The sequence below is a fragment of the Neoarius graeffei genome, chromosome 26 (assembly GCF_027579695.1).
Source record: "Neoarius graeffei isolate fNeoGra1 chromosome 26, fNeoGra1.pri, whole genome shotgun sequence".
Classification (NCBI taxonomy): Eukaryota; Metazoa; Chordata; class Actinopteri; order Siluriformes; family Ariidae; genus Neoarius; species Neoarius graeffei.
The window spans coordinates 53,951,596-53,965,964 of NC_083594.1; the positions used below are offsets into that span (position 1 = coordinate 53,951,596).

At 39.6% G+C, this 14,369-nt stretch overlaps 2 protein-coding genes across 4 annotated transcripts; both read left to right on the top strand.

The window, feature by feature from the left end:
- Positions 1–10,331, top strand: LOC132873979 (uncharacterized). 3 transcript variants are annotated; one of them, XM_060909821.1, is made up of 10 exons: positions 1–414; positions 527–625; positions 771–1,124; positions 3,636–3,686; positions 4,234–4,287; positions 4,445–4,495; positions 7,274–7,360; positions 7,473–7,491; positions 7,602–7,624; positions 9,546–10,331. In XM_060909821.1, the coding sequence occupies exons 1-10, from the start codon at positions 369–371 to the stop codon at positions 9,635–9,637; spliced, it is 876 nt and encodes a 291-aa protein (XP_060765804.1). In that variant the 5' UTR covers positions 1–368; the 3' UTR covers positions 9,638–10,331. The 3 variants fall into 3 exon arrangements, with proteins under 3 accessions (XP_060765804.1, XP_060765803.1, XP_060765806.1); XM_060909820.1 differs by having other exon boundaries at positions 7–414; positions 7,602–7,633; XM_060909823.1 differs by lacking the exon at positions 1–414 and adding an exon at positions 430–445 and having other exon boundaries at positions 7,602–7,633.
- A 922-nt stretch (positions 10,332–11,253) lies between these two features.
- LOC132874043 (uncharacterized) lies at positions 11,254–13,487 on the top strand. The gene is made up of 5 exons (XM_060909914.1): positions 11,254–11,659; positions 11,772–11,870; positions 12,016–12,315; positions 12,488–12,799; positions 12,879–13,487. The coding sequence occupies exons 1-5, from the start codon at positions 11,614–11,616 to the stop codon at positions 12,989–12,991; spliced, it is 870 nt and encodes a 289-aa protein (XP_060765897.1). The 5' UTR covers positions 11,254–11,613; the 3' UTR covers positions 12,992–13,487.
- Positions 13,488–14,369: the final 882 nt, after the last annotated feature.

A 14,369-nucleotide genomic window follows, 5' to 3' on the forward strand; every position in this document is an offset into this window, starting at 1 on the left:
TACAAAAATCAGTGACATTTTGGAAGGAGTTTGATGATTATCTTCACAAAAACACCTCTTTCCTGAGCTGAGCTATGACACGTTTAATACCCTGAAGAACCTTTGTGTTTATTGGTTATTACTTGGTCCATAGATGAAGGTGAGCTGTGAGAAGATTGAGATCCATGGACAGAAGACTGCAGTCAGTTTCATCCTCAGAACAACGAGGAGACGAAGCACAAAGACAAGATACACAAGAACCAGCAGTGGATGAGAATGAATGAATGAAGTGTTGGATCCCAGTCGTGGATAAAACAAGTTCTCAACTTCAACGTTTTCCTGAAGGATGAACATTTTTACAAATTTTCAGAATTGAGAGTAATGGGATCATGTATCTAAAAGTTCTTGTTGAGTTCTGTGTAAAGCTGCTCAGAAGTGAGTGTGTGAGCCTGAGCACAGTTTAGAGGTGTGTATTCTGATAAACACTCGAGTGTTCGTGGTTTTCCTGTGGCTTAAATGTTCTGCTTCCTGATTCTCTTCTTTTCAGATGAGCGTCTCGATGATTTCACTTCGTCCAGTGGCTGTGAAATGGCGGCGCTCGTCCTCCTGTTCTTCTTCCATCTGATTCTGGACATTCGCTCTCAAAGTGAGTCGTTATTATGGTGCTGGGATTTGAGGGATTTGTTCTAAGAGATGTTATAAAAATAATTTAAGAGATTTCAAGCAGTGACATTCAGTTTGATGTTCAGTGTGTGTATTAATGACACGGTGTGTTTTGTTTATCATTGTAGATGTTCCTCAGCTGCTCGTGTCTCCTGAAGTTCTCACAGAGAGAGGATCAGTGGAGCTTCACTGTTCTGTTCCACACAATGTTAAAGTATCTCGGTGTTCTTTCTACCCAGAGGGAGACGACACAAATATTAAACCCTCTCCATCTCCATCATGTCGGCTCTCAGTCGCTGGTTCTGATCTGATCAGGTGGACAGGACGCAGCTCTCCTGGAACACTTCGGATTATTTGTTTCTATGTGTTGGATAACTCTGTTCGTTCTCCTTCTCCTCACTCTCGCCCAGCTCCAGTCACAGTGCTGAGGAAGATCAACATTACAACCCCAATTCCAAAACAGTTGGGACAAAATACAAATTGTAAATAAAAACGGAATGCAATCATGTGGAAGTTTCAAAATTCCATATTTTATTCAGAATAGAACATAGATGACATATCAAATGTTTAAATTGAGAAAATGTATCATTTAAAGAGAAAAATTAGGTGATTTTAAATTTCATGACAACAACACATCTCAAAAAAGTTGGGACAAGGCCATGTTTCCCACTGTGAGACATCCCCTTTTCTCTTTACAACAGTCTGTAAACGTCTGGGGACTGAGGAGACAAGTTGCTCAAGTTTAGGGATAGGAATGTTAACCCATTCTTGTCTAATGTAGGATTCTAGTTGCTCAACTGTCTTAGGTCTTTTTTTGTCGTATCTTCTGTTTTATGATGCGCCAAATGTTTTCTATGGGTGAAAGATCTGGACTGCAGGCTGGCCAGTTCAGTACCCGGACCCTTCTTCTACGCAGCCATGATGCTGTAATTGATGCAGTATGTGGTTTGGCATTGTCATGTTGGAAAATGCAAGGTCTTCCCTGAAAGAGACGTCGTCTGGATGGGAGCATATGTTGCTCTAGAACCTGGATATACCTTTCAGCATTGATGGTGTCTTTCCAGATGTGTAAGCTGCCCATGCCACACGCACTAATGCAACCCCATACCATCAGAGATGCAGACTTCTGAACTGAGCGCTGATAACAACTCGGGTCGTCCTTCTCCTCTTTAGTCCGAATGACACGGCGTCCCTGATTTCCATAAAGAACTTCAAATTTTGATTCGTCTGACCACAGAACAGTTTTCCACTTTGCCACAGTCCATTTTAAATGAGCCTTGGCCCAGAGAAGACGTCTGCGCTTCTGGATCATGTTTAGATACGGCTTCTTCTTTGAACTATAGAGTTTTTGCTGGCGACAGCGGATGGCACGGTGAATTGTGTTCACAGATAATGTTCTCTGGAAATATTCCTGAGCCCATTTTGTGATTTCCAATACAGAAGCATGCCTGTATGTGATGCAGTGCCGTCTAAGGGCCCGAAGATCACGGGCGCCCAGTATGGTTTTCCGGCCTTGACCCTTACGCACAGAGATTCTTCCAGATTCTCTGAATCTTTTGATGATATTATGCACTGTAGATGATGATATGTTCAAACTCTTTGCAATTTTACACTGTCGAACTCCTTTCTGATATTGCTTCACTATTTGTCGGCGCAGAATTAGGGGGATTGGTGATCCTCTTCCCATCTGTACTTCTGAGAGCCGCTGCCACTCCGAGATGCTCTTTTTATACCCAGTCATGTTAATGACCTTTTGCCAATTGACCTAATGAGTTGCAATTTGGTCCTCCAGCTGTTCCTTTTTTGTACCTTTAACTTTTCCAGCCTTTTATTGCCCCTGTCCCAACTTTTTTGAGATGTGTTGCTGTAATGAAATTTCAAATGAGCCAATATTTGGCATGAAATTTTAAAATGTCTCACTTTCGACATTTGATATGTTGTCTATGTTCTATTGTGAATAGAATATCAGTTTTTGAGATTTGTAAATTATCGCATTCCGTTTTTATTTACAATTTGTACTTTGTCCCAACTTTTTTGGAATTGGGGTTGTACACCGAGTGTGTATTATTGTCTGTGTGGATCATAACATTTCTAATAGACATTTATAATTACTCAGTTAACATACACAATGGCGTATTTGATGTAATTGATTAATTCATTCATGAATATTTTATTTATTTAATAATTATTTATTTGTTTATTTATTTATCTCTCTGCAGATCAGAAACCAAAGCTAAGTGTCGTTTATGATGATCAGCTCCATAAATTCAGATTTTCATGTGAAATCCCAGGGTCAGAGTCAGTAACTGCTGATTTTAGCTGTAATCTCTACACTGGAGAAAAAACTCAGTTTTTCTTAAAGACATCCTTTCAGAAGAGAGACTCTGGGAAGGCGGTTTGTGTTTTTATAGCAGACAGAAATGATGTGTTTAATTGTCTGCAGTCAGTAAAGAGTCGTAACGTGAGCTGTGATTATTCAGTGACCTCTGACCCGACTGCTCGCTCTCCGATGAGTGAGAAATACAACATGATGCGTAAGTTATATTTAATCACATGACTGGGCTTTGGGGTGGCACGGTGGTGTAGTGGTTAGCGCTGTCGCCTCACAGCAAGAAGGTCCGGGTTCGAGCCCCGTGGCCAGCGAGGGCCTTTCTGTGCAGAGTTTGCATGTTGTCCGCGTGGGTTTCCTCCGGGTGCTCCGGTTTCCCCCACAGTCCAAAGACATGCAGGTTAGGTTAACTGGTGACTCTAAATTGAGCATAGGTGTGAGTGTTAATGGTTGTCTGTGTCTATGTGTCAGCCCTGTGATGACCTGGTGACTTGTCCAGGGTGAACCCCACCTTTCGCCCGTAGTCAGCTGGGATAGGCTCCAGCTCGCCTGCGACCCTGTAGAACAGGATAAAGCGGCTAGAGATAATGAGATGAGATGAGACTGGGCTTTGATGTGCATCGCTTTATAAATCTGATTCATTTTTAATCCATTTGTATTTTAGATTTCTTTCGGGAAACATCACAGCGGCCCACAACTAAACCCTCCCCGACTGGTCAGTCACTCAGTTTTAATGCACATTATAATTCTGAGGTTTTCATTTTATTCTGCTTAATTTGTATTCACGGAGTAATGCAAAAAAAAAAAAAAAATCAGTGTGTGTAGTTTATGTAAATATTTGTTAGTTCCTGTGTTCAGGTGGTTTTATACTGGAAACTGCTCGAGTGAACTTTGTGCAGTTTTATTCCCATCAACACGAGAAAGTCCATGAACTGAGTTACAGGATACTGTTTATTATTCATATCTGTGTTTTATTGATATCAGTTTTAATCTGATCATTCTCTCCTGGAGCTGAACGTGATAGAGTTCCTCAAAATTATACTCATCATCATCATCATCATCATCATCATCATCAGATCTCAGCCAGTTCTCCTCACTGAAACTCACGAATTCATATCGAACAGAAATATCACACTTAGAGACGATTACTTTAGATAACAGTTGATTTTAGGATTAAAATAATCCCCTTCATCTTTATTTTCTATAATTCAGTAAATTCTAAATATTTCTTTTATCTCAGATTTTGCTCTTTGTTTTGTCAGGTTTTTCTTCTCCCTCAACAACGTCGTCCACAACTAAAGAGAAAACGAGAGCAGGTTCCATTTAAATTCAGACTTTTATCATTCAACATTTAATGTGCATCATTTATACATTTTCAATTGTATTATTATATTATTCATTCTATTTTCTACAGATATACAACAAACAATTATTTGGTCTTTTTAAACATGTATTTGTTTTTCCTTTTGTTAGAGTCTCATGGACCATCAACTCCAACCACAGACAGAAAGAAACCGACTGCAGGTCAGTTCACTCCTTCAGCTCCCGCTGTTTATAGTAGAATCAGAACCAGAATCATGTTTATGGGCCCAGTTTGTTGACACACACAAGGGTTTTGGTTCTGGCACTTGGTCTCTCTGTTGTGATAGAGCAAAGGAAAAAAAAGAAGAAGAAAAGAGTGTCAATATGTATGTGTAATGTACAAGTATATGCAACATTAAGCATTTATGTTAATGTAATGCATCCTATAGACAATGTAGACGTGACACAATGTAAACAAATGTGTAATCTATAGTATCTATTCTATACTATTAACAGATATTCCACGAAATCGAGTCGTACGTGAGCTGATAGCCGACGAGGTGCGTAGCACCGAGATTGAGTGGAATAACTGTTTTATTCGATCCACAGTCAGTGGATTTTGAGAAATAGAACATTTTTATTTTTATTTTTTGCAAATTCGATAAATCAAATCTATACAAAACATCCAATAAAATAATTTCCGCTTAGAATGTAAACAAACTGGCAAAATGACAGGAGTAATTTGTGAAAAATGCAATAATAATAATAATAATAATAATAATACTTGAAAAATAAAAAAAGATATGTTCTTCCCATCAATTACTTTCATTCCATATTTTGTGGGGTTTTTGTATTTGGGGGGTTTTCTTCTTCTATCAGGTTTTTTTTTGGCAGTTGGCAAGCCACTTTAAAGGTGCATTACTGCCACCGTCTGGGCTGGAGTGTGAAACAGGAGCTATTGGGTGAAAACCCATTCTTTCAGCTATTTCTGTTTCTTTTAAATACTTGAGAGCAATTTTTTGTTGTTTTGTTTTCAAGTAGAGTTTTTATTTCATTCTCGGTTGGTTCAGCAACATGTTCCGCCATTTTGTTTTTCTCTACTCATGGTATATGATCTGATATCCTAGTAGTAGATTAGCCAATCAGAGCATGTGATTGCTCATATCCAGTGACTGTGGATAGAATAATATACAGAATACAGACGATGTGCAGGATATTTACAGACAAGACACAATATATAAAATTATACACACAGCACAGTCAGTGCACACAGAGTGCAGTGTCATAAATAATAATAATAATAAGTTCAATTTATATAGCGCCTTTCAAAAAACCCAAGGACGCTTTACAATATAGACAAGGAAAGAAAACAAATAAATAAATTAATTAATTTAAAAAAAGATAATAAATAAATCAATAAAAAAAGTAAAAAGTCCACCAAGTAGGGGTCAGGATGTAATTCCCGTGGTGTAGCAGCCACAGTCCCACCAAAAGGCGCACGAAAACAAGTCCCACATCTCCAGCACCGCCACCATGACTCCGTCAGCAACATCGCTCGAACACCACGCCATGGATCCACACAGCAAGCAGAGAAGCTCCGCCACGCAGAGCACTGGTATGTCCCAAACCGCCTGCACAGCCGCCACGACACCACCGAGCAACATCGCTTGGAACATCACGCCAAGCGTTAAAGTGCAGAGCGCTGGACAACCATGATGTAAAATGAGCAACGAGCTCACTGCAGTCCATAGCTGGGAGCGCAGGCATCACCCACGGCGAACCAAGGCCTGGAGGGAACCGACGCCCAAAACTAGGTCCGGAGCTGCTACACCACAACCGGCGGACAAAAACACTCAAACAAGCATCAAATAAAAAATTTAAAAAATAAAATAAAATAAAAAAGCTCTAGTGAGAAGCACGATGTACTCTCAACCGGAAACGGAAACGAAAAAAAAAAACATGATGGTGCAAACAAGGCAATATGATATCGTATATATCCTTCAGTTACAGGAGAAAACATTCTCCAGTTTTTATCAGATATTGTAAATCTCTCTGTAGATTTTCCTGTTAATATAATCCCAATTAAAAGTTTGTACACCCCTACTCATTCATCAACGTATTGAACAGGCTAGTTTAAAGGTATTTAATCCTTGGTGGAGAAGTCTATGTTTGCAGTAACAGCTTCAAGATGCTTCCTGGATGAAGAAATGAATCTCTCTCAGTGTTCAGCGGAATTTTGGCTCATTAAAGACACAAACAGTCTTGAAATGAAATGCTGGATCATCATCTTCAGCTCATTAAACACATTTTCTATCACTATTCAGTCGAAAAATAGTTGACGTGTTGAACACTTATTTCCTCCGCTGGGTATGTGATCGTGAACTATCGTGTGCAGCTTCATTCCCATCAGCACATGTACGAGTTTTTTCATGTTGTCGATCTTTGTAAAACTTCCGTGTTCTTTCATAGAGGTGAACGACCCAACAAGAGCAATCAGCCTGATTTATCTAAAAGTACGTCAGTCTTTAAAAACCCGGATTGTTCTGTGTTTATTCTGATCATCTGCAAACATAACACTTTCTGAATTCACACCTCAGCAAATTAAAAAATAAATAAATAAATAAATAAATAAACTGCAATACTTAATAATGAAAACATCAGTGATAACAGGAAGTAACTTGTTTCACCAATGAAATGCCATTCTTTACTGAATAGAACTGTTAGTATGGGTGAATTGCTGTGGTAGAAGAGGAATAAAACATTTCAGGGTGTGTTTTTAGAGGAAAATAATCAACTTCAGTGTAGTAACAGTGACTCTGATCCATTACACCACACTGTTGTGAATAATTTTCCTAAAACAGCATGATGAGAGTGTTTTATTCTTTACTTCATGCTCTAACCAGAGAAACTGTCTCAGTTTTGGACCGATAACAGACAAATTCTCCAATATTTTATCCAATAATAACGGAAACATCTTGAATTTTACACGATTGTGTTCAGGATCTTTGTCGGTGCTGCTGCCGTCAGTCCTCGGTGTCTGTGTTTTACTGGCTGGAATGATGAGCGTCTGTCTCTGCAGCTTTATCAGTAAGTCTTTAACTTCATCTCCGCGTGTCTCTCCTGCACACCGTCCTGTGTGAAACTGATCATGGAGATCGTTCAGACTTGACAGAAGATGTTTGTTCTGTTTCTTTTTCAGGGAAGCAGGCGGCTGAGAGGTGAGAGATTTACTGTGTTCAGCTTAATCGTGTATCATTGGTTTTATCTGATCGAAACGCCTCATAGCCGTGTTTATCTGAGTGTTTCTGTGGATTTCTTCCCCCGACAGACGCAAAATGGACTTGACCCAAGGTGATCAGGGTACGTTTATTCATTTCTTTCCTCTCTCGAAAAGTCTAAATTACAAACAAACACTGAAAGTCAGCTCACATCCAATGAGCCTCGGTAAATACAAGGGCATCTCAATCCAAAAAAGGAAACTTTCATATATTCATGACATGTTAAAGGGAAATATTTCAAGCCTTTTTTTGTTTTAATTTTCATGAATATGTCTTATAGCTCATGAGAATCAGAAATCCAGTGTCTCAGATGATTAGAACATTTCCCAAGATCAATCAAAAAATACAGAAATGTACAAATTCTAGAAAGTGTGGTCAGTTATACACTCAGTACTTGGTTGGGCAATGGGGCGTGGCATGGAGGCGATCAGCCTGTGGCACTGCTGAGGTGTTATTGAAGCCCAGGTTGCTTTGATAGCGACCTTCAACTCGTCTGTATTTTTGGGTCGGGGGGTGTATCTCATCTTCCTCTTGACAGTTGCTCATAGAGTCTCTCTGGAGTTTGGGTCAGGCGAGATGGTTGGCCAGTCAAGCACAGTAATATCAGGGTCAGCAAACCATTTGGTCATAGTTTTGGCAGTGTGGTCAGGTGCTAAGTCCTGCTGGAAAAGGAAATCAGCATGTCCAGAAAGCTTGTCAGCAGATGGAAGCATGAAGTGCTGTACAATCTCCTGGAAGATGCTGCATTGACTTTCAACTTGATAAAACACAGTGGACCAACACCAGCAGATGACATGGCACTAAAAATCATCACATACTGTGGAAACTTCACACTGGACTTCAAACACCTGGGATTCTGTGCCTCTCCACTCTTCCTCCAGACTCTTGGACCTTGATTTCCAAATGAAATGCAAAATTTACTGAAAAGATGACTTTGGACCACTGAGCAACAGTCCAGTTCTTTCTCTCTTTAGCCCTGGTAAGACGCTTCTCACGTTGTCTCTGGTTCAGGAGGGGCTTGATATGAGGAATGTGAGAGTTGTAGCCCTTTTCCTGAAGACGTCTGTTCGTGGTGGCTCTCGATGCACTGCCACCAACCTCAGTCCACTCTTTGTGAAGCTCTCCCAAGTTCTTGAATTGACTTTTCATGACAAGCCTCTCAAGGCTGAGGTCATCCCTGTTGCTTGTGCACCTTTTCCAGCCAACCTTTTCAGCAATGACCTTCTGTGGCTAACCCTACTTTTGCAGGAGGTCAATGATCATCTTCTGGATAACTGTCAGGTCAGCAGTCTTCCCCATGATTGTGGTCACGTGAACAGAACTAGACTGAGAGATACACAGGATTTATAGTTTTACTCAAACTCTAAATGAAATACTCTAATATTTTGAGATTTTTAAATATTCTTTTTGCCCTGTAGGTCATCATCATCAAAATTAAAATAAAAAATTCTCAAAACATTTTAGTTTACATGTGATGAGTCGAGAATATGTTAAATTTTCATTTTATTTAATAACTGATGGAAAATATTGAACTTTTTCTGTGATATTATAATTGTTTGAGATGCACTAATGTAAAGTTCTGTCATGGCTGACCCTGTGCTCTGTGTGAGATGTAAAGAGAAGTTTCGCTTTCTTGTGATGTACATGCGAGAGATCAAGACTTTCTCCTTCAAAAAGCAAAAAGGACGTTCGTCCACATCTGGTGTTTGGTGTCCTTTACACACTGCTCAACTTTATTCAGCTGGGGTCTGTGATGTGTCTTGGCTTAAACACGCAGCTGTGTGTCAACAGAAATTTTTGCAAAAAAAAAATCATAAAATTATATTTATTCATGGAAATTAATATTTACTTACTTGCTTACCTACTTACATGAGTGAACGTTAATGACAGTGTTGATCATGTCCCAGGTGACTGAAAGCTTGAAGAAGTGGTTGATCACTGAGTTTAGCTGTCTTCAGTGTGTGTGTGTGTGTGTGTGTGTTGTTCCCCTGCAGATGGTGATGAGATTTACACAGAGGTGATGTACACACTCTCCTCTCAGAGGAAACGTGGCTCCTTTCAGCTTCCTCTGAATGATGGACCCTGAACAGGACGCGCTGCTTCTCTTCTGCACCAAATTCATCTCAGTTCACTTTGACTCGTTCACTTTATCAACACATCTTTACAAGGAGTTACATCTTTTTATCTGATGGTGGTGGTGTGATTTTAAAATATTTCTGAGATAAGCTCACGTCTCCATCAAGCAGTTGTGCTTTTACAGAATTAAATTATTACAACTCCAGCACCGTGGTTCAGAGATTTTATTCCTTTAATCTGTTTCACAGTTTCTGTTGAAATGATGAAGAAAAAATACGATGAAAGTTCAGCCAGAGAAATGGGAAGAAATGATGAACACAATCGTTATGTCTGCGTGTGTTGGTGCTTTGAGTGCGTAGCGTGTAACACAAGGACTAATCACCATGCACCTGTTCCAGATTAGAACACAATCACAGCACACTCTTATAAGGATTCTGACAACACACACTTTACAAAGTACACACACACACACACACACACACACAGAGTACCACGAAGTATCTCACGTTACCAAACCTGAGATTCCATGTTGATCCTCTGGTTCTTGACTTTGTGTCCAGTTTTCTCGACCCTGCTGAGTATTACCGCCAATATTCTGGTTTTGCCTCACTCGACAATTTCCCGTTTCTCGACCCCGCCTCTGTGTCATGTTTTTGATCTGTTTGCCTGCTTGTTTTCAAATAAACACGCTTTCTGAGATAAAATCTGTCCGTCCGCTTCTTTACTGACAACAGCACACTTCCTGTCAGCAAACCAAATCATCTACAAGAACTCTGGGTTCTGTGCAGCAGTGAATTATTTCTAATCACACTCTCCACTGTCACTCAGATGAGTCAAGGTTTCTTCCTCATGTCGTCTCGGGGAGTTTTTCCTCAACACTGTTGCCTCTGTCTCGCTTGTTAGGGATCAATTAAAAGCTGATCATGAGATTTCTGGAAAGCTGTTTTGGACAAGATCCATTGTTTCAAGCACAATATAAATAAAACTGAACTGAACAGAAAATCCAGAACGCAGAAACACCACAGCACACAACAACCACTGACTTTTATTCCCTTTCTACTGCCAGGTGTTCACACTCTCACCATCCCTCATGGGCATGTTTCAGATCTTAATTATCTGACATTATGAGACTAAAAAAATATGTGCTACATTTTATTTCAATGCTGAAAACATAAAAAAAAATTCTGCGTCATTGTGAGATTCATGTTGCACACTGCACCACTTCCGGCCATTTTGCCTCGAATTTATCTCAGAATGTTTCATTTACTCACAACATGAAAGAACATTGAGGAGATGAAGATGATTTGCATAAAGTTTGCATAATAATAACGACAACATCACCAGTAGGGGGTGAGCTTCAGCATCTGACTTATCAGTGTGTGTCTGTGTGAGAGAGAATCATAAAAGATTAATCCAACCATTAACTCCAGTCCACTAATCTGACTGGTCGAGCAGTGTTCCCAGAGAGCCAATATTTCCAATAATCACACTGGGACGTCTCACTGTGTGTCTCACTCCACTCATATGTGTTTTGTCACGTAAAACTCCACTTCCTTGTCTGAAACCATGACTACAGCAATGTTACTGACATCATCAGAGGAGACAGCAAACTGGATTGTACAAAAATCAGTGACATTTTGGAAGGAGTTTGATGATTATCTTCACAAAAACACCTCTTTCCTGAGCTGAGCTATGACACGTTTAATACCCTGAAGAACCTTTGTGTTTATTGGTTATTACTTGGTCCATAGATGAAGGTGAGCTGTGAGAAGATTGAGATCCATGGACAGAAGACTGCAGTCAGTTTCATCCTCAGAACAACGAGGAGACGAAGCACAAAGACAAGATACACAAGAACCAGCAGTGGATGAGAATGAATGAATGAAGTGTTGGATCCCAGTCGTGGATAAAACAAGTTCTCAACTTCAACGTTTTCCTGAAGGATGAACATCTTTACAAATTGTCAGAATTGAGAGTAATGGGATCATGTATCTAAAAGTTCCTGTTGAGTTCTGTGTAAAGCTGCTCAGAAGTGAGTGTATGAACCTGAGCACAGTTGAGAGGTGTGTATTCTGATAAACACTCGAGTGTTCGTGGTTTTCCTGTGGCTTAAATGTTCTGCTTCCTGATTCTGTTCTTTTCAGATGAGCGTCTCAATGATTTCACTTCGTCCAGTGGCTGTGAAATGGCGGCGCTCGTCCTCCTGTTCTTCTTCCATCTGATTCTGGTCATTCGCTCTCAAAGTGAGTCGTTATTATGGAGCTGGGATTTGAGGGATTTGTTCTCAGAGATGTTTCAAAAATAATTCAAGCGATTTCAAGCAGTGGCATTCAGTTTGATGTTCATTGTGTGTATTAATGACATGGTGTGTTTTGTTTATCATTGTAGATGTTCCTCAGCTGCTCGTGTCTCCTGAAGTTCTCACAGAGAGAGGATCAGTGGAGCTTCACTGTTCTGTTCCACACAATGTTAAAGTGTCTCGGTGTTCTTTCTACCCAGAGGGAGACAACACAAATATTAAACTCTCTCCATCTCCATCATGTCGGCTCTCAGTCACTGGTTCTGATCTGATCAGGTGGACAGGACGCAGCTCTCCTGGAACACTTCGGATTATTTGTTTCTATTTGTTGGATAACTCTGTTCGTTCTCCTTCTCCTCACTCTCGCCCAGCTCCAGTCACAGTGCTGAGTAAGATCAATATAGCATTTTATAACATGTCCATCACTGTCTCATTTACACTTCTAATGCATTAATAACAACATGAACCTCTGAAATAATTCTGTCTTCATTTCTATATGTCCATTATAGTGTTCTTTCTCTCTCTCTCTCTCTTTCTCTCTCTCTCTCTCTCTCTCTGCAGATCAGAAACCAGTGCTAAGCGTCGTTTATGATAATCAGTTTGATGACTTCAGATTTTCATGTGAAATCCCAGGGTCAGAGTCAGTAACTACTGATTTTAGCTGTAATCTCTACACTGGAGAAAAAACTCCGCTTTTCCAAAACCAAAGATCTCAAAAGAGTAAATCTGGGAAGGTTTGTTTTTTTCCAGCACAGAGAAATGCTGTGTTTAATCGTCAGCCGTCAGTAAAGAGTCGTGAAGTGAGCTGTGATTATTCAGTGACCTCTGACCCGACTGCTCGCTCTCCGATGAGTGAGAAATACAACATGATGCGTAAGTTATATTTAATCAATTACATTTCTTTTATAGCTTTGAATTGTGTTTGAACTTGTTCACATCTGTTGTTCATCAGGTTTCTTTCCTTCACCAACACAGCCGTCCATCACTCCTGAGAAATCTCCTGCACATGAGTTCATTTTATTTTATTTCCTGCTGTTTGGTTCTGTTACACTTTTTCATGACTGACGTTTAATCTGCATTCTGTTACACTTGTAAGATTCATTTATTTTATTTCACATCTTCCTCTTTTTTGAAACAATATTCTGTAGATTATGTGTGAAGTTATTTAGTGATTAAAGAGGAATCAAGCTTTGGTAAATTCATTTCTTTCGGTGTCACAGTTTAATTCCCCAAACTCACACATCTGGAGGTTAAAACAGACGCATTACAGTTTAATGTCTTCCTTTAGATTTTAGAAAAACAGATATGAAGATGAATTTACTCTGAACTTTCTGAAACCCTCCCTGTGCATTTACACTCTCAGGATGGAGAGAATTACAGCAGGAATCGTAGTTTGATGTGTTTTCCACATCTCTTCTGGAATCACTTCACCCAGCTCCCTTTTCCATTTAGCTAACACAGATAATGTTGAATCTGTTCTCGCTTCTGTCAAACACCAGTACAAATCTAAGGCAGCTTTTATGAATCGCTTTACTATCAGCTTGTACATGTCGCTTTATGTTCAGATGTATTTTATCCTCATTTATTTTAATATTTTTACTATAATAGTCCCACATTTGTAAATATCAAAACAAGTCCTGATTTATTCAATCATATGTATTTTTTTTTTTAGTTCTTGAAAGCTTTTCATTTCACCCTTTTTAATAATTGTGCATATGGCTGTCATTCATTTTTCCACCCAATGTTTAAATCTATTATTGAATTTTCTTGGTATAAATTTGTCATTGAAAGCCGTCCATTTGAGTCGTCCAACTTCCTTTCCTATTTTTAGTTGTTTCACTGTGGAGTACTGTATATGGAGAGTAAAATATACCACTGGGTGAAGATCCAGTTCCTCTTTTATATCGATGGGGGTCTCTGATTCCCCAATACTCACCTGAATTGGGGATTTGAAAGCAGAACCTTCAATATCTTTCCATTGAGCTACAGAACCTCCATTACACCAGGAGATTAGTTGACGCAGTTGTGCAGCATGAAAATATTATTTTAAATTCAGAAGTGCCCCCCCCCCCCCCCCCCCCCCTTGTCTTTTGGCAGGAGTAGTGAGGTATAACGTTTCCAAAGTCGTTTGCTTCCTCACACGAATCTTGCTCTGAGCTCATCCCATTGAAGGAACTGATCTTTTGATATATGGGGAGGCAGAGATGAGAACAGATATCACAGATGTGGCAAGATGTTAATTTTTACCACATTTATCCTGTCATTGAATCCCAGTGGAAAAGTGATCCATCTGTCAGTATCTTTCCTTATGGTTTCATCAGTGTGTTCATAGTTAATCCTGTATAGTTTGGAAAAGTTTTTAGTTCTGTTTATGCCCAAATGTTTCATTGATTTTGCTGCTCAGTTTATTCTCCATTCCTTCAGTTCTTGTCTTGGTGTACAG

Excerpts from the sequence above, each read along its gene's own strand:
- LOC132873979 (XM_060909820.1), top strand. The coding sequence starts at position 369 with ATGTATCTAAAAGTTCTTGTTGAGTTCTGTGTAAAGCTGCTCAGAA. Across the intron at positions 415-526 it reads CTGTGTAAAGCTGCTCAGAA|ATGAGCGTCTCGATGATTTC; the intron begins GTGAGTGTGTGA and ends TCTTCTTTTCAG. Across the intron at positions 626-770 it reads TCTGGACATTCGCTCTCAAA|ATGTTCCTCAGCTGCTCGTG; the intron begins GTGAGTCGTTAT and ends TTATCATTGTAG.
- LOC132874043 (XM_060909914.1), top strand. The coding sequence starts at position 11,614 with ATGTATCTAAAAGTTCCTGTTGAGTTCTGTGTAAAGCTGCTCAGAA. Across the intron at positions 11,871-12,015 it reads TCTGGTCATTCGCTCTCAAA|ATGTTCCTCAGCTGCTCGTG; the intron begins GTGAGTCGTTAT and ends TTATCATTGTAG. Across the intron at positions 12,316-12,487 it reads AGCTCCAGTCACAGTGCTGA|ATCAGAAACCAGTGCTAAGC; the intron begins GTAAGATCAATA and ends CTCTCTCTGCAG.